The sequence below is a fragment of the Hemitrygon akajei genome, chromosome 6 (assembly GCF_048418815.1).
Source record: "Hemitrygon akajei chromosome 6, sHemAka1.3, whole genome shotgun sequence".
In the NCBI taxonomy this organism is placed as follows: Eukaryota; Metazoa; Chordata; class Chondrichthyes; order Myliobatiformes; family Dasyatidae; genus Hemitrygon; species Hemitrygon akajei.
Window position 1 is genome coordinate 92124195 of NC_133129.1, and position 18229 is coordinate 92142423.

The 18229-nt window shown below is 47.1% G+C and overlaps 1 protein-coding gene across 4 annotated transcripts in view; it reads left to right on the plus strand.

Moving 5' to 3' along the window:
• The window catches only part of LOC140729270 (rho guanine nucleotide exchange factor 15-like), a 107517-nt gene that overhangs the window by 79121 nt on the left and 10167 nt on the right, over nt 1-18229 (plus strand). For 3 of the 4 annotated variants that reach the window (XM_073048852.1, XM_073048853.1, XM_073048854.1), the window contains 9 exons: nt 1189-1349; nt 2768-2920; nt 5695-5824; nt 6151-6225; nt 9290-9382; nt 11542-11696; nt 13416-13580; nt 13667-13758; nt 16139-16243. In XM_073048852.1, coding sequence (XP_072904953.1) covers nt 1189-1349; nt 2768-2920; nt 5695-5824; nt 6151-6225; nt 9290-9382; nt 11542-11696; nt 13416-13580; nt 13667-13758; nt 16139-16243 — 1129 coding nt within the window. Of the gene's footprint in view, nt 1-1188; nt 1350-2767; nt 2921-5694; nt 5825-6150; nt 6226-9289; nt 9383-11541; nt 11697-13415; nt 13581-13666; nt 13759-16138; nt 16244-18229 lie in introns of those variants that run through there. The other variant, XR_012099300.1, reaches the window with a different exon arrangement.

Consider the following 18229-nt stretch of genomic DNA (forward strand, 5'->3'; position numbering starts at 1 on the left):
TAGGTAGGAAGGATTAGTGTGAGGGTGTTTTTGATTTGCTTTTAGCTGGTACAGCACAACATTGTGGGCTGAATGGCCTGTTCCTCTTCTATGTTCTATGACTCAAGGACAGTTTCTCCCCTGCTGTTATCAGACTATTGAATGAACTGCTTGTATGATAAAGATGTACTCTTGATCCCTCACTGTGGTCCTTGCACCTTACTGCCTGTCTGAACTTTCCCTGTAACTGTAACCCTAGGTTCTCATCAAAATCTACCGAATGTTGAAAGGCCTCGTTAGAGGGGATACGGAGAGGATATAACCATATAACCATATAACAATCACAGCACGGAAACAGGCCATTCCGGCCCTCCTAGTCCGTGCCGAACTCTTAATCTCACCTAGTCCCACCTACCCGCACTCAGCCCATAACCCTCCACTCCTTTCCTGTCCATATACCTATCCAATTTTACCTTAAATGACACAACTGAACTGGCCTCTACTACTTCTACAGGAAGCTCATTCCACACAGCTATCACCCTCTGAGTAAAGAAATACCCCCTCATGTTTCCCTTAAACTTTTGCCCCCTAACTCTCAAATCATGTCCTCTCGTTTGAATCTCCCCTACTCTCAATGGAAACATCCTATTCACGTCAACTCTATCTATCCCTCTCAACATTTTAAATACCTCGATCAAATCCCCCCTCAACCTTCTACGCTCCAATGAATAGAGACCTAACTTGTTCAACCTTTCATTCAACTATAGGATGTTTCCTATAGTGGGGGAATCGTAAGACCAGAGGACACAGTCCTTAGATTAGAAGGGTGTCCTTTTAGAATGGAGATGAGGAGGAATTTCTTTAGCCAGGGAGTGGTGAATCTGTGGAATTCATTGCCACAGGTGGCTGCAGGGGCCAAGTCATTGAGTGCATTTAAGGTAGAGATCGATAGATTCTTGATTATTCAGGGCATGAAGGGATGGGGGAGATTGTAACTGAGAGGGAAATGGATCAGCCATGATGAAATGGTGGAGCAGACTCGATGGGCCAAATGGCCTAATTCTGTTCCTATACCTTATGCTCTATTGGCCAGTATTCTGTGTCATCTGTTCTTCTTGTTAGCTCGATGTGGAATGACCTTTCTGGATGGCAGCTTTACTGTTGTAGTGACTGATACTGATGACTTTTCTGTGATTCCCTTCGTTGCAGAGTATGTTCGAGGTTCTCACGTCCGAGGCTTCTTACCTCCGCAGCCTGAACATTCTCATTGACCATTTCATGAACGCCAGGGACCTCAACGATAACATCATACTGCGGGACAAGAAAACCCTGTTCTCCTGCATTGTCCGAGTGAAGAAAGTCAGCGAGAGGTACCGTGCAGGGCAGGAGGAGGCAATTCCAGCCCTTCTCAAAGCCCATTTGATTCCCACACCATTTGCGCATCTGTGAGAGAGGGAGAGAACAAGACAGTGACAGAGAGAAAGGGAGAAGAGAGAGAGAGCAAGAGAGATGGAGAATGAATAAGACAGACAGAGTGAAAGTAAAACAACGACAGAGGGAAAGGGAGGGGAGAATGAGAGACAGAGAGAGAAAAAGAGTGACAGAAAAAAGGAGGAGAGAAAGGGAGGGAGGGAGAGAAATAGAGACAGAGGGGGAGAGAGTGAGAGAACAAGACTGCAACAGACAGAGGGAGAGAGGGACTGAGAGAGAGAGAGAGACCAAGACAGTGACAGAGAAAGCACAGAGAGAGGGGGAGAGAGAGAGAGAGAGAGAGAAAGACAGGCAGAGAGAGAATGCATTAGAGACGGGGAGAGAGAGCGAGTTAGACAGGAGAGAGAATGAGTTAGAGACAGGAGAGAGAATGAGTTAGAGACAGGGAGAGAGAGTGAGTTAGAGACAGGAGAGAGAATGAGTTAGAGACAGGAGAGAGAATGAGTTAGACAGGAGATAGAATGAGTTAGAGACAGGGAGAGAGAATGAGTTAGAGACAGGAGAGAGAATGAGTCAGAGACAGGAGAGAGAATGAGTTAGACAGGAGAGAGAATGATTTAGAGACAGGGAGAGAGTGAGTTAGACAGGAGAGGGAGAGAGAACAGTACAGTGACAGAGAGAAAGGGAGAGGAGGAAGAGAGAGCATACACAAGAAAATAAGAAAATGAATATTGAACCAGGTTGCTAGCACTGTATTAACGTTGTGCTAACCACTACACTGTGTGTGTGTTTGTGACTCTGTGTGTGTGTGCCTGGTCAACGTATGCGCACCAGATTTATTCTTCTGTCGCAGTCGTGGGTGTTACACTTTAATCTGCATACTCTGATTGTTTTACCAGTGATCTGATCTGTATGAATTGTTTGCAGGACAAGCTTTGCAGACAGACAGACAGACATACTTTATTGATCCCGACGGAAATTGGGTTTTGTTGCAGTCGCACCAACCAAGAATAGTGTAGAAATATAGCAATATAAAACCATAAATAATTAAATAATAATAGGTAAATTATGCCAAGTGGAAATAAGCCCAGGACCAGCCTATTGGCTCAGGGTGTCTGACACTCCGAGGGAGGAGTTGTAAAGTTTGATGGCCACAGGCAGGAATGACTTCCTATGACGCTCAGTGTTACATCTCGGTGGAATGAGTCTCTGGCTGAATGCACTGTAGCTCAGTAAATGTGAGAATGATAAAGCAATTCCAATCTGCCTGAGGGACCCATCCTGATGGCACGTTTCAAGGTTATGCTGTCGGTGAGAAAATACTAACGAAGAAGTTTCTCCTTTGATTTAAAAACAGCTTTCTGAAGGAGTTAGAAGAGCGCGTGGATGAGCGTATAATGATCAGCGACGTCTGCGACATCATTTATTCCCACGCCCAGCACAATTTTCAAGTCTACATCGATTATGTACGAAACCAGTTCTACCAGGAACGGAAATACAGCCAGCTGATGTAAGCACCAGTCCCCAGCCTCGCTTGGGAGGGAGGTGGCTGTTGTTCATGAAATCGTACATTTCGATGAGACCGATGCAGAAATGGGGCAGAAGGGATTAGTTTAACACGGCAGACGTTGTGGGAGGAAGGGGGCATTCCTGTCCTGTGGAGTCCTAGCAGCACAGCCCAAGCAGAGGCCCTTCAGCCCAGCTAGTCCATGCTGACAGCAGTTCAAAGTAAATTTATTATCAAAGTACACAAGGAGCAGTGCCTGAAAACCCCCATCACCAGGACATGTCCTGTTCCCATTGCTACCATCAGGGAGGAGGTACAGGAGCCTGAAGGCACACACTCAGAGATTCAGGAACAGCTTCTTCCCCTCTGCCATCCGATTTCTGAACGGACGTTGAACCTGTGAACACTACCTCACTACTTTTTTAAATTTCCTGTTATTTTTCCACTACTTATTTATTTTAACTATTTACTTACCGCAATTCGTGTTTTTTGCCATTATTATCTACGGATTGTGCTGCTGCCGCAAAGATGACAGATTTCACGGCAAATGCCGGTGATATTAAACCTGATTCTGTCTCCGTAGGCAACCCTGAGATTCATTTTCTTGCAGGCATTCACAGTAGCCACAAGAAACACAACAGAATCAAAGAAAGACTGTAGCCAGCAAGACGTGCAAAAGACAGCAAACTGTGCAAATAGAAAAAGACAAAAAAACCTTAATAAATAAATAAATAAGCAATAAATATCGAGAAGGTGAGATGAAGAGTCCTTGAAAGTGAGTCCATAAGGTTGTGTCCACCCAACTAGTCACAGTTGTAGAATCAGGCTTACTATCACTGACACACGTCACGAGACCAGTTGTCTTGTGGCAGGAGAGCAAGAGAGAAAGACGTAAAATATTGCAAAAGAGGATAGTGAGGTTGTGTCCAGGGGAGGAAATTGTTGAGCGTGTGTGTTCAGGCTCCTGTGCCTTCCTCGCTGTTATTAGGAAGATGAAGAGGACATGTCCTGGGTGGTGAGGTCTATAAATAACGGATTCTTGATTGGGGAGGGTTGCGCCCACGATGGAGCTGGCTGAATCCACGACCCTTTGCGGTCCCTCGCAGTCCTGTGCATCTGAGCCACCATATCAGGCAGTGATGCAACTGGTCAGAGTATATATGTAGAATTTGCCTGAATCTTTGGTGAATCTCCTCAGTCTCCTGGTGAGATATAGCTATTGGTGTGCCTTCCCAGTGACTTTGAGAAGGTATGTCAGCAGCTATACTTCCAGTGTTCAATTTCCAATTCCCTGTGTATGGCCCTTATCCTTCGAACCCCCCCCCCCCCACCCCCCATGTACACTTACAGCCTATTACACTGCTGGTGTTTAGGCAGCAATGTAGCTCCTCCACCTCTGTCTGTCCTTGGCCGTCAGATGGAGAAGGACTCTTCATTGCTGTTTCTGTCAACGTTTTGTTTAACCAGTCATGGTTGTTAATCCTGAGCTGAACCCCCGAACCTGGAGGACCGGTGGACCACTCAGTCTGGCCTCTACCCTTTGACCTGTTTGGCCTGGGTGACCCTACTAAGAGGCAAAGCATAACACCCTGACTCTAGCCAACATTGCTGTCCCCGGTCACTGAGGCACGCAAGCCTCCAAACCCTGCGACAAGGCTGTGGTCCTCTAGGAGGACTATAGTATTGTGTTTATACCACAGTGATTAGGTTGTGCTGGTCGGTTCAAGAACTGGATGGTTGAAGGGAAATTGAATGCTCTTGAACCTGGTAGTGTGGGACTTTAGGCTTTTGTACCTTTTGCCAGTGGTAACTGCAAGAAGATGGCATGGCCCGGATGCTGGGGACCATCGGTGGGCATTGCCTTCTTGAGGCAGCATCTCTGTAGGTGCTACTGATGGTGGAGAGGGATGTGCCTGTAATGGGTTACTGAACAGAAACTCCTACAAGAAGTCGTGGATACAGCTCAGTTCATTATGGGCAAAGTCCTCCCAATCATTGGGCACATCTATTTGAAACACTGTTACAGAAACGCAGCGTCCATCATCAGGGACCCCAGGACATGCTCTCTTCTTGCTGCTGCCATTGGGAAGAAGGTACAAGAGCCTCAGGACTCGCACCACCAGGTTCAGGAACAGTCATTGCCCCCTCAACCATCAGGCTCTTGAACCAAAGGGATGACTTCACTTGCCCCATCATTGAAATGCTCCCACAACCAATGGACTCACTTTCAAGGACCCTTCATCTCATGTTCTCAATATTTATTGATCATTTATTATTATTATTTCTTCTTTTGTGTTTGCACAGTTTATTGCCTTCTGCACTCTGGTTGAATGCCAGGTTGGGCAGTCTTTCATTGATGTTGTTAAGGTTATTATTCTATTGAGTATACTCACAGGAAAATGAATCTCAGGGTTGTATATGGTGACGTGCATGTACTTTGATAATAAATGTACTTTGAACTCTGAGCAGCGCCTCCTGAAGATACGACCGATGTTGGGGAGGGATGTACCCGTGACGGACTGGGTTATTTCCACTACTCACTGCCGTTCCATTCATTCCTACACGCTCGGATTACCGTACCAGAAGCCTGCGGCTTTCTCAGGGTCTCGTGTTTCAATCCAGTGCCTGCTTGCTCTGCCGAACTCCAGCAGGTGAATCTATCCAATCCTCCCACTCGCTCCGAGAGTTAGTCCAGTAAGCCTTCTCTGACCCGCTTCCGGCACGTGAGAGGACACCGAGCCACGTGCGCCTACTTATCGCTCACTCTCCCCGTGCAGGGAGGAGAACCCACATTTTGCGGCTGCCGTCACCCGCCTGCAGGAACTCCCCCAGTGCCAGCGGCTCCCTCTCATGTCCTTTCTGCTTCTCCCCTTCCAGAGGATAACCCGGATCAAGATGCTGATCGAGGTAAGCACATCCCGGATGCTGGTGGCTGGTGGGGTGGGACTTCCCTAAATCGGCCGGTTCTGTTTTCTTTTTCCACTGATGCACAAGCCCCGATAAAGGGTCTCAGCCTGAGACATCGACTGTTTATTCCCCCTCACAGGTGCTACCTGACTTGCTGAGTACACCTAGAGTTTTGCAGTTCTGTTTTTAAATTCTTTTATGCTATGTGTGAAATAAGATCTTAAAAATGATGAAATAAAATAAAAACTGGTAATCTGTGTCTGTAACTCTAGAAAAATGCCTGACTTTTATGAGTCTTACAACTCTTAACACTTTCGTTTCTGTAGAACATTCTCCAAAAATCCGAGGTTGGCTCGGCCAATGAAGAAACGGCCTCCAAAGCACTAAGTGTTGTTTCGAAGGTAAGATCTAACGACGTACGTGAATCGTTAACCAAAGTCAAACCAGGATTATTAGCTGGATCCGGAAAGATTTACTCTGTTAAGTTTTGAGGTTCAAGTTTATTTATCACGAGTACATCAAAACATACAGTGAGATGTGTTGATTGCACAACTGTGGGTCCCCAGACCATGGTCCTCCATACCCCTTGCATCCATGTACTTATCCAAACTTAAGATCTTTCATTTTCAGCCAGGATTCTTTTGCAATGTTTTATCAGAATCACAGAGAATGGTAATAGACCACACTGACCAATAGGCATCTATCCATATTAGTCCCATTTTCCAGCACTTCTCCCCTCACCTCCTATCCCAACACGAATCATAAGGCCATAAGAGCAGAATTAGGCCATTCAGCCCATCAAGTCTGCTCCCAATTCCATCATGGTTGATTTACTATCCCTCTCAACCCCATTCTCCTGCCTTCTCCCTGTAACCTTTGACACCCCTTACCTGCAAGAATCTTCATTTTAAGAAGTGAAGGAGGCAGAATAAACAATAGACAATAGACAGTAGGTGCAGGAATAGGCCATTCGGCCCTTCTAGCCAGCACTGCCATTCACTTTGATCATGGCTGATCATACACAATCAGTACCCCGTTCCTGCCCTCTCCCCATATCCCTTGACCCCGCTATCTATAAGAGCTCTATCTAACTCTCTCTTGAATACATCCAGAGACGTGGCCTCCACTGCCTTCTGGGGCAGAGCATGCCACATATCCGCCACTCTCTGGGTGAAAAAGTTTTTCCGCAACTCTGTTCTAAATGGCCTACTCCTTATTCTTAAACTGGGGCCTCTGGTTCTGGACTCACCCATCAGCGGGAACATGCTTCCTGCCTCCAGTGTGTCCAATCCCTTAATAATCCCTTAATAATAAATGAAATTATCGGCCAGTTAGCCTGACTTCAGTGGTTGAGAAGTTGTTGGAGTCCATTATTAAGGATGAGGTTTCAGTGTACGTGGAGACACAGGATAAAATGGGTGGAAGTCAGTATGAGGAAATCTTGTCTGGCAAATTCTTTGAGGAAATAACGGGCAGGGAAGACAAAGGAGAGTTAGTGAATGTTGTTCACTTGGATTTTCAGAAGGCCTTTGACAAGGTGGCGCACATGAGCCGCAGAAAAGATATTAGCATGGTTAGGAGATTGGCTGACTGGCAGGAGGCAGAGAGTGGAAATAAAGGAGCCTTCCTGGTTGGCTGCCAGTGACTCGTGGTGTTCGGTATGGGTCCGCATCTTCGCACAGTATATGTGAAAGATTTAGATGATGGAATTGATGGCTCTGTGGATGATACAAAGTAAGGTGGAGAGTCTGGTATTGTTGAGGAAGCAGATAGTCTTCAGAAGGGCTTAGAGTATTGGAAGAATGGGCAAAGATGTAGCAGATGGAACATAGTGTAAGGAAATGTATGGTCATGCACTTTGGTAGAAGGTAGAAGGTGTAGTCTATTCCCTAAATGGGGAGAAAATTCAAATGTCAAGAGGTGCAGAGCAACTTGGAAGTCCTTGTGCAGGATTTCCTAAAGGGTAACTTGCAGGTTGAGCTGGTGGTAAGGAAAGCAAATGCAACTTTAGTATTTATTTCAAGAAAACTAGAATCTAAAGGCCAGGATGTAATTCTGAGGCTTGATAAGGCATTGGTCAGACCACACCACCATGGGTCTTACCAGTGCAGAGGAGGCCACATCAGGAGCATCGGACACAATAGGCAACCCCAGCAGGTTGACAGGTGAAGTGTTATTTCGCCTGGAAGGACTGTTTGGGGTCCTGAATGGAGGTGAGGGATGTGGTGACTGGGCAGATGTAACACTTTGACTGCTTGGAGGGTTAAGTGCCAGGAGAGAGAGTAGTGAGGAGGGACAAATGGACAAGGGAGTCACAGAGGAGGCTATCCCTGTGGAAGGTGGAGGCGGGGGAGGGGGAGGTAAAGATATGTTTGGTGGTAGGATCCCTTTGGAGATGGCAGTAGTTGCCAAGGATGATATGTTGGATGTGGAGGCAGATGGGGTGGCAGATCTATCACCAGGATGGCATGATAATGTAGCGGTTATTGGAACGCTTTACAGCACCAGCAATTGGGGTTCAATTCCCACCACTGCCTGTAAGGAGTTTGTATGCTCCCCCATGACCGTGCGGGATTTTCTCCGGGTGCTCCGGTTTCCTCCCACGTTTCAAAGATGCACAGCTGAAGGGTAGTGAGTTGCAGGAATGCTATGTTGGTGCATTGTCAGGCTGCCCCCAGCACATCATAGAACCAGAGAATATTACAGCACAGAAACGGGCCTTTCGGCCCTTCTTGGCTGTGCCGAACCATTTTTCTGCCTAGTCCCACTGACCTGCACCTGGCCCATATCCCTCCATACCCCTCTCATCCATGTACCTGTCCAAGTTTTTCTTAAATGTTACAAGTGAACCCGCATTTACACTTCATCTGGCAGCTCATTCTACACTCCCACCACTCTCTGTGTGAAGAAGCCCCCACTAATGTTCTCTTTAAACTTTTCCCCCTTCACCCTTAACCCATGTCCTCTGGTTTTTTTCTCCCCTGGCCTCAGTGGAAAAAGCCTGTTTGCATTCACTCTATCTATACCCATCATAATTTTATATACCTCTATCAAATCTCCCCTCATTCTTCTACGCTCCAGGGAATAAAGTCCTAACCTATTCAACCTTTCTCTGTAATTCAGTTTCTCAAGTCCCAGCAATATCCTTGTAAACCTTCTCTGCACTCTTTCAACCTTATTAACATCCTTCCTATAATTCAGTGACCAAAATCAAAGCTTTAAAACATTTGATGTTTTAGGCCGAAACCCTTCATCAGCATCTGGTGAAGGGACACAGCCTGAAACGTTGACTGTTTATTTCCCTCCATAGATGCTGCCTGGCTTGCTGAGTTCCTCCAGCAATTTGTATGAGTTTCTCGGTTAATGTGTGTGCCGTGTGAGTTCCCTGGTCACTGAAAACCTTCCGGAACATGAGCTGCTCTCGGCAAGCAGGGCGAGGTAACGCCTGTGCTTCTCCCCTCCCAGATCATCGAAGACTGCAACAGGGAAGTCGGGATCATGAAGCAAATGGAAGAGATGATTCACATAGCAAAGAAGCTGGAGTTCGACAAGTTAAAGGTAGGATGCCAAACTCCAGAAACTCCTGAGAAACGTCAGGATCCTAGCCTGGCTACAGACACCACTGTCATGCAAGCTTTTAGGAATTTAATCAGCAGTGATTCATTCCCTTTCCCTGTGGTAACATGGAGCAAAACCCCAGAGAATGCATCTGATGATTTGGAATCCATGAAGTGTCATGGGCACAAAATGTTTTTCATCCTGACTTGTGTGTGTGTGTGTGTGTGCGTGTGCGTGTGCGTGTGTGCATGTGCGCGCTTGTGTGGAGTTTGCACGTTCTTCCTGTAGTTGCATGGATTTTCCCCAAGTGCCCTGGTTTCCTCACACATCCCACAGATGTGCGGGATCAGTAGGATAATCGGCCGCCATGAATTGCCCCTTAGTGTGTGGGTGAGGGGGGGAGTTGGTGGGACTGCAGGAAGAACAGAATGAGTGTAGGACTAGTGCAGACAGTAGGACTGGCTTGTCAGTAGCTCTGAATGCACTGTTGGATCTCTGTTTATTTTCTAATCCTTGGGGTTCTTTCAGGAGTCAGGAACAATGAGCAGTCTTAATTCCAAGATTTCAGTTTATTTCAGAGTACAAACAAACATACAGATACTAAACAAACTACTCCAACATCAATCTAATATCAATCATCGATGCTAAGGAGGGAATTAATCCTAAAAGAAAAGACTAAAGGTGGCACTTCTGAAAAATCTATCACTTTTACAGATAAGATGAGGAAAAATCCTTAGATAGTGATAAATCACTTAATAGGCTACATAATTAAAACAATTACATCACGTGGGTAATGTGCTAACTCTTAGCCAATGAAAAAGGAGACAGGTGATAAACCATTAGTTTAGCAGCTATACCACTTTCTGCCAGTGAGTGTGGAAAAATATGAGGTTGTTAAAAAGTACAAATCTTATAAAAAGTGTCATTTTTAAAAAGACAGTGGTTTCCAACAGCACCAAATGGTGTTTTTTCTATCTCCTAGATCCCTTCAAAGATCCTCTTTTTCCCATATGGCACAGTACAGGTCCATCAGCCAATAATGTTGTGTAAACCCTTCAACCAACTCCAACAGCAAACTAACCCGTCCCTCTCACATAGCCCTCCATCTTTTTATCCTCTCTTCGCTTAGCTTACTGCCTGTTACACTGCTGCCATTTAGGACAGCAATGAAGGTCCTCCATCTCTGGTGGTGTTCAGGGCTTCCTTCACGAATGCCGTCATATTCAGATGTAGAATGATTCTTTGTTGCTGTTTTCATAACAGTTTTGTTTTACTGGTCAGGGTTGCTAGGCCTGAGCTAAACCCCTGAAACTGGAGGACCGGTGGACCAATCTCACTCTAGCCTCTACCCTTTGACCTGTTTGGCATGGGTGCCATTACCAAGAGCCAAAGCAGAAAGCTGTCTGGGTCATTGAGGCATGCAAGCTTCCAAACCCTTCAGCAAGGTTGTGGTCCTCATGCCTAGCTAGGGGTCCCTTAGTTGCTCCTAATGTATCTGGCTCTACCACCACCCCGGCAGGGGGGTCCATGCACCCATCACTTCCAGTGAAAAACACTGACCTCTGACATCCTCCCTCTACCTTCCCCCAACACCTTGAAATTAAGTGTCTTATTTATTTCTTTTTATAATATTTATTGTTTGTTGTCTTTCGCACACTGGTTGAATGCCCTGGTTGGTGCAGTCTTTCATTGATTCTATTATGGTTATTATTCTATAGATTTATTGAGTATGCCCACAAGACAATTAATTTCGGGGTTGCATATGATGACATCTAAGTACTTTGATAATTAAATTTACTTTGAACTTTGATGGGTGACCTGTCTGACCTTTGCCCTCTTGTTCCTGAAATTCTAAAGCCCCTCTCTAACCCACCCTCTTCTTTCCTGTCCTCAATAGGTTGACATTGTGGCTACTTCCTACTCCTGCCTATTCGATTCTCAGGATTCCTAAAGCATTTCCTGCATGTTATTCTTTTCCCATCTTGTAACTGGGGAACTTCATAAGCGATCCCTTTCAGCTCCTTCCATGTGTGTTCCTGGCCCTCCCTCTGTCTGGAGTTTCCTGCTACACTTCGAGACCTCTGGGTTTTCCCAATTCCAGACAGTGTGATTGACCTGGTAGGACTTTGAGTTATTGACTCCCTGTTGTGTTCCTTTAGGCCATTCCCATTATCTCCAAGGCCCGGCACCTTGAGAAACAAGGGGAAATTTCAGAGATCGTCTTTCGAGAGAATCTCTTCGGGGTAAAGCCAAAGATCACTAGTCTGTACTTGTTCCTTTTCAATGACTTGCTACTCATCACCATCAAAAAGGGGTAAGTACCAGCCCTCGACCCAACTTGGTCAGGAAAAGGCTTCTATCTGTTCCAGAGTTTCGGCACAGACTGAAGCCGGGTGTTGTTCTGGGGGTGTGGTGGTCAGTTCAGCATTGAAGGCTCAGAATCAGATTTATTATCACAGAAAAATGGCAGATGGAGTTTAACCCAGATAAATGTGAGGTGTTTCACCTCAGCAGGGCAAATGCAAGGAGACAGTACAAAATTAAGGGCAAGATCCTTAACAGTGTTGCTGAGCAGAGGTATTTTGAATTCCGGGTTCATAGCTCCCTGTAAGTGGTAACACCAGTGGTTATTTATTAGTCAAGGCATTGAGTTCAACTTTATATTGCAACTTAATAAACTATTGCAAAAGTTCAGGTCGCCCCACTACAGGAGGGATGTTGAGGTTTTGGAGAGGGTGCAGAAGAGGTTCACCAGGATGCTGCCTGGTTTAGAGGGCGTGTGCTGTCATGAGAGGCTGGGTAAACTTGGGTCTATTTTCTGAAATGGCAGAGGCAGAAGGGAGATCTGATGGAGGTTTATAAGATTATGAGAGGCATCGATAGAGTGGACAGGGAGTATCTGTTTCCCAGGGTAGAAATGTCTAATACCAGAGGATGTGCGTTGAAGGATTAGTGTTTAGGTGTCTTTGACCTGCTTTTTAGCTGGTTTGTGGGCCGAATGGCCTGCTCCTGTGCCCTACTGTATTGTTCTATGAACAACGTGAAATTTGTTTCCCAGCTGCCGTACAGTACAGACATAAATTAGTATACATTACAGAAACCAACAGCGTGGTCAAAGAAATAACGAGGTAGTGTTCAATACTGAGGCACTGAATTAGGGTTGTGCAAGTTGCTTCGAGTGCCCAGTCATTGAATTGTTCCTGGTGTGGGACTTCAGGCTTCTGTACCTCCTGCCTGATGGTAGCTATGAGAAGATGGCTTGGCCCAGACAGCACAGGAACAGGCCATTCGGCCCACAGTGTTGTGCTGAACCAGCTAAAAATCAAATCAAAAACACCCAAACACTAATCCCTCCTTCCAACACAATGTCCGTGTGCGTCTATCCTCCTTATTTTCCAATGTTTCTTAAAAGCCTCCAATGTAGTCAAGTCAGTTTTTATTGTCATTTCGACCATAACTGCTGGTACAGTACACGGCAAAAAGAGACGTTTTTCAGGACCATGGTGCTACATGATATTTGCCTCTGTCACCATACCAGGCAGCACATTCCAGGCATCTGAGTAAAAAACTTACCCCTCACGTTCCCTTTGAACTTACCTCTTCTCACCTTCAATGCATGCCCTCTGGTAATAGACATTTCTACCCTGGGAAACAAACATTGGTGGACTCTGTCCACTCTAGGCCTCTCGTAATTTTAGAAACCTCTATCAGGTCTCCCCTCAGCCTCTGCCACTCCAAAGAAAACAGCCCAACTTTATCCAGCCTCTCATGATGGCCCAGGCCCGATAAACCAGGCAGCGTCCCGGTGAACCTCCTGCACCCTCTCCAATGTCTTTGACGATGGATGTTGCCTTCTTGAGACCTGTGCCTCCTGTGCGTACCACTGATGCTCAGCATTGACCTGGAAGGCCTGTTTCTGTGCTGCATCTCTTTCGCCGCAGGTGGGATAGCAGGGCTTGTGTTTTGGGGTTGGATGGGCTGAAGGGCTTGACTCTGTGGTGGATGACTGACACAGCTCTGACATTCTGCCCAGGGCGGACAGGTACCAGGTGGTTGACTACGCCCATCGGTCACTGGTCGAGGTCCAGGATGGCCCCGGCAGCTCGCTGGGTGCCAGCATCGGGAACTGTTTCACGCTGACCGTCCTCGAGAACCACCAAGGCAAGCAGAGCAAGCGGATGCTGAAGGCGCTGACCGAGTGAGTGCCTGGGATGGAGGTAGGGTGGGGGTGGAGAATCAGGGGTGAACGAGGCAGTAATTGGGAACGTGAGTCTCTGTCTTCAGGTCAGACCGCCACCGTTGGATGAACGCGTTGACCTCTGGTCAGTATGACCTTCAGGAGGACACCAACGACGACAAGGTCTATGAGTTTTGGGGTAAGCAAGGACTACGTGGAATTATAAGAAATTCTGCATAGATTCATAGAACACTACAGCACAGTGAGAGGTTCTTCAGCCCATCGAGTCCATTACTCTGCATAATCTCATTGACCTGAACATAGACCATAGCTTCCATACCACACCCATCCATGTACCTATCCAACAGGTCTCTTCAATATTGAGATTGAACCCACTTCCACTGGCAGCTCGTTGAATGCCAGCACCACCCTCTGCAGATGCTGGAAATCCAGAGCAACAGACACAAAACGCTGGAGGAACACAGCACCCTGATGAAGAGTGTCGGCCCAAAGCAGCGACTGTCTGTTCACTTCCATGGATGCTGCCTGACCTGCTGAGCTCCTCCAGCATGTTTTGTGTGTTGCTGGGGAATAAACAGTCGATGTCTCCAGCTGCGACAATGTTCCCTCTAATTTGTAATGACCAGTGTGCGCAAAAATCTCGTGCAGGGCAATTTTTTTTGCCCGGTGACAATGACATGCGCATACTGAATAACTCCTTCAATAAAAACGGTGTAAGTAAGCCAGCTGTAAAATCTGCAGACAAATCATCGCAAACTCCCTGTTGTCGACACTGTCCGCATCAGAAACTGAGAAAGGAAGTGTGACTGTGTATGATTGTGAAAGACATTTAACATGCCAATGAGGTAGAGGGTGACGACCTTTAGTGCGCAGTTTAAATTCCTTTGTGGGCTAGTAGCAAAAGATGTGCGCGCGCGCATGCTCTCACCTTAAAGGGAGCATTGTTCACTTAGTAATCCTGATGAAGGACCTCGGCCCGGAAAAGCTACGGTTTATTCCCCTCCATAGATCCCGCCTGACCCGCTGAGTTCCTCCAGCGTTCTCAGTGGAATCAGCCATCTTTCCCGAGCCTCCGCCCTCCATCGTGCACTGCGCTTGCCATCTCCACAGCGTCCCTTCACTCAGTTGACTGCGGCGGCAGTAAGAACAGGCTGGGCCAGTTCGGCCCTTCGAGCCTTGCTTTCCCATTCAGTGAGCTCACAGTTAGGGCAGGGGTGACGTGCCAGGATTTCACTGCACCCGCAGCAACACTCAGGGCGGTTCGAGTGAGCCAGGCTCCGATAACCTGGCATCCCATACTCGGAAATCTGGACGCGTTCGGCATCTGGCTGGTGAGCGGATTTGGAACGTGAGGCCAGATCCAGTGGGCGTGTGCAGCTGGATCCTGACCTCCACAGTGCAGCCTAAACTGGGGGCCGGGGTTGCGAGCTGGGCATGGCTTTGCGTCTGGAACTGGAGTTTGAATGTTTCCTTTCAAACCTGATGTTTTCACTGGAAAATGCATCAGTCGAGGCATTGAGTTCAAAAGTTAAGCAGTTACGCTGCAACTTGATAAAACTCTGGTTAGGTCACGTCTGGAGTATTGATACAGTTCAGGTCGCCCCACTACAGGAGGGATGTCGAGGCTTTGGAGAGGGTGCAGAGGAGGTTTACCAGGATGCTGCCTGGTTTACAGGGCATGTGCTGTCACGAGAAGCTGGATGAACTTGGGTCGTTTTCTCTGGAGTGCCAGAGGCTGAGGGGAGATCTGACGGAGGTTTACAAGAGTATGAGAGGCACAGAGAGAGTGGACAGGGAGTATCTGTATCCCAGGGTAGAAATGTCTAATACCAGAGGGCTTGCATTGAAGGTGAGAGGAGGTAGGTTCAAGGGGGGAGTGAGGGGTAAGTTTTTTACTCAGAGAGTGGTGGATGCCTGGAATGTGCTGCCTGGTATGGTGGTAGAGGCAAATACATTAGAGGCTTTTAAGAGATGTTTTGACAGGTACATGAATATGCTGAAGGTGGAGGGATTTGGACATTGTGTAGGGTAGAGGGATTAGATTATGGGTGTTTTTGATTTGCTTTTTAGCTGGTTTGGTACAGCATTGTGGGCTGAATGGCCTGTTCCTGTGCTGTACTCTTCCAGTTCAAGTTCTAGTTCTAGTTCACGTCACATTCAACTTTATTGTCATGGGTATACATAACCAGAGGTAAATACCACAAAAATTATCTTTTTGCAGAGCAGTGCAAATTTCTACTCTTATAAAAGTTCATAAGACGTAGGAACCTAATTGGGTCCATCAAGTCTGCTCCACCATTCCAACATGTCTGTGTTCTGTCGTTGAATGTGTAATAAATTCGGGTGAAATAAAAGTGGCTTAGATCTGTCAATCCAGAGTATCTGCCAGTCCAGCATCACCGAAAGCCAAAGTAGATGCTGGCTTGTCGGAGATTTTATTCCAAGGGGCAGTCAGCAAATTACAATCAGTAGGTGTACACTTTGGGTCAGAGGGGAGGAATTTCGAAATGTCTCCTAACCTTTTTCTGTTTTTGTATTCACCCCGCTTTCCCAAACAGACTGCCCGCAGGTGCAGTGCCTGATCCCTTACACGGCCCGGCAAGCGGACGAACTGAGCCTCGAGCCTGCCGATATCATCAATGTGACCAGGAAATCGCCCGAGGGTACGTCTTTCCTCTCGCGCGTCGATGCCCTTCTCATTCTCTGCGGCCGAGTTGTGGCCACTATGGGTGCTTCCAACACCTCAAAGATTACTGTAAACACTTTACTACTACTGTAAAGGACTGAAGTGTTCACTTCAAGTTCAGCTTTATTGTCGTGGGTATACATACAAATGATCTTTTTGCAGAGCAGTGCAACTCTCTACACTTACAAAAGCTCATTAGACATAGGAGCAGAATTTGTTCCATCAAGTCTGTTCCACTATTCCAACGTAGCTGATTTATTTTCCCTCCCAACCCCATCCTCCTACCTTCTGCCCATAACCTCTGACTTCCATGCTAATCAAGAACCTCTCAACCTTGGCTTTAAGTATCGGAATCAGCATCGGGTTTAATTTCACCGGCGTCTGTCGTGAATGTCCTGGTGAAGGGTCTCGGTGTGAAACACCAACTGTTCATTCCCCTCCATAGATGCTGCCCGACCTGCTGAGCTCCTCCACAACGTTGTGTGTATTCTTGCGAAATTTGTTGGCTTTGCGGCAGCAGTACAATGCAATACATAATAGAGAAAACAGTGAATTACAGCAAATGTATATATTAAGTAGCTAAATTAAATAAGTAGTACAAAAATAGAAATTAAAAAAAGAAGTGGGGTAATGTTCATGGGTTCAATGGGAATCGGATGGCAGAGGGGAAGAAGCTGTTTCTGAATCACTGAGTGTGTGCCTTCAGGCTTCTGTACCTCCTTCCTGGTGGTAGCAATGAGAAGAGGGCATGTCCTGGGTGATGGGGTCCTCAGTGATGGACTCCACCTTTCTGAGGCATCGCTCCTTGAAGATGTTCTGGATACTACAGAGGCCAGTGCCCATGATGGAGATTACTGAGTTTACCACTTCCTGCAGCTTATTTCGATCCTGTGCAGTAGCCCACACCATACCAGACACAATGCAGCCAGTCAGGATGTTCTCCAGGGTACATCTGTAGAAGTTTGCAAATGTCTTTGGTGACATACCAAATGTGCCCAATGATTTGGCCTCCACAGCCGTTAGTGGCAATGAATTCCAGATTCACCACCCTTCAGCATAGTGGTCGCCAACCCATCGACCGCAATCGACTGGTCGACCTTTGAGACTTTCCCAGTTGATCCCGACAAAAAATGAAAAATAAATAGACAAATACTGTTGAGAGTTTGTTTCCGGGTTGCGGGGTTTTAGTCCCGTTCTTTCTGTCCAGTGCGCGTGCGTATAGCTCCCACACTACACAGTGTAATTCACTGGTCCCCAGCCACCAGCGAGGAAACGATATGAGTCAGCTGCACCTTTCCTCATTCCCTGTCACCTCACTGTTGAACTTGAACCCACGCGAGGTCATCAGGCGACTAAACGCAGTGACACCCTCGCGCCAGGGATCACCGGTTGGCCTCGGGCGGCCGGCGGGAAGTGCCGTCGCTACTGGCCTGGAGCACCGCCTCTGAACCTGTTTAGCACACTGAATGTTCGTGGGGAACCTGGTGCTAAAATATTCACAGACGACCTAATTCGGACTCAGCGTTTCGTAAGTATCAGAGCAGCTACCGCGCTGCAATCTACTGAAACAAACTTTTGTCGGCCGATAGATCCTACAAGGGAGGCGGGTGGGCGCTCTGTCGCACTCCCCGCTCTTCGGACTGCGACCGCCGCGGCTCCGGTACGGAACTTGTCCTCTCACCCCACCCACGATCAGCCGCATCTGGCCAAGGTGTCTGGTAGCGGGCGGGCAGGGGGCTGAGTTCGGGCCCGGAGGCTGTCTAATGAGGCAATGTCTCAAAACTGCTTCAGTACCCTGAGTCCAAGCACCCAGCACTTAAAGACAAACCCGCAGAGTTTTCTCAGCGGAAAAAACGTGAGCAAGTGGGACAGAAGCCGAGAGCCGCGAAAACTAGAATAGACTGGACATAAGGAACCTGCTTCGAGTATCACTGTATTCCAGTCGTGTTTAACACCCCCCCCC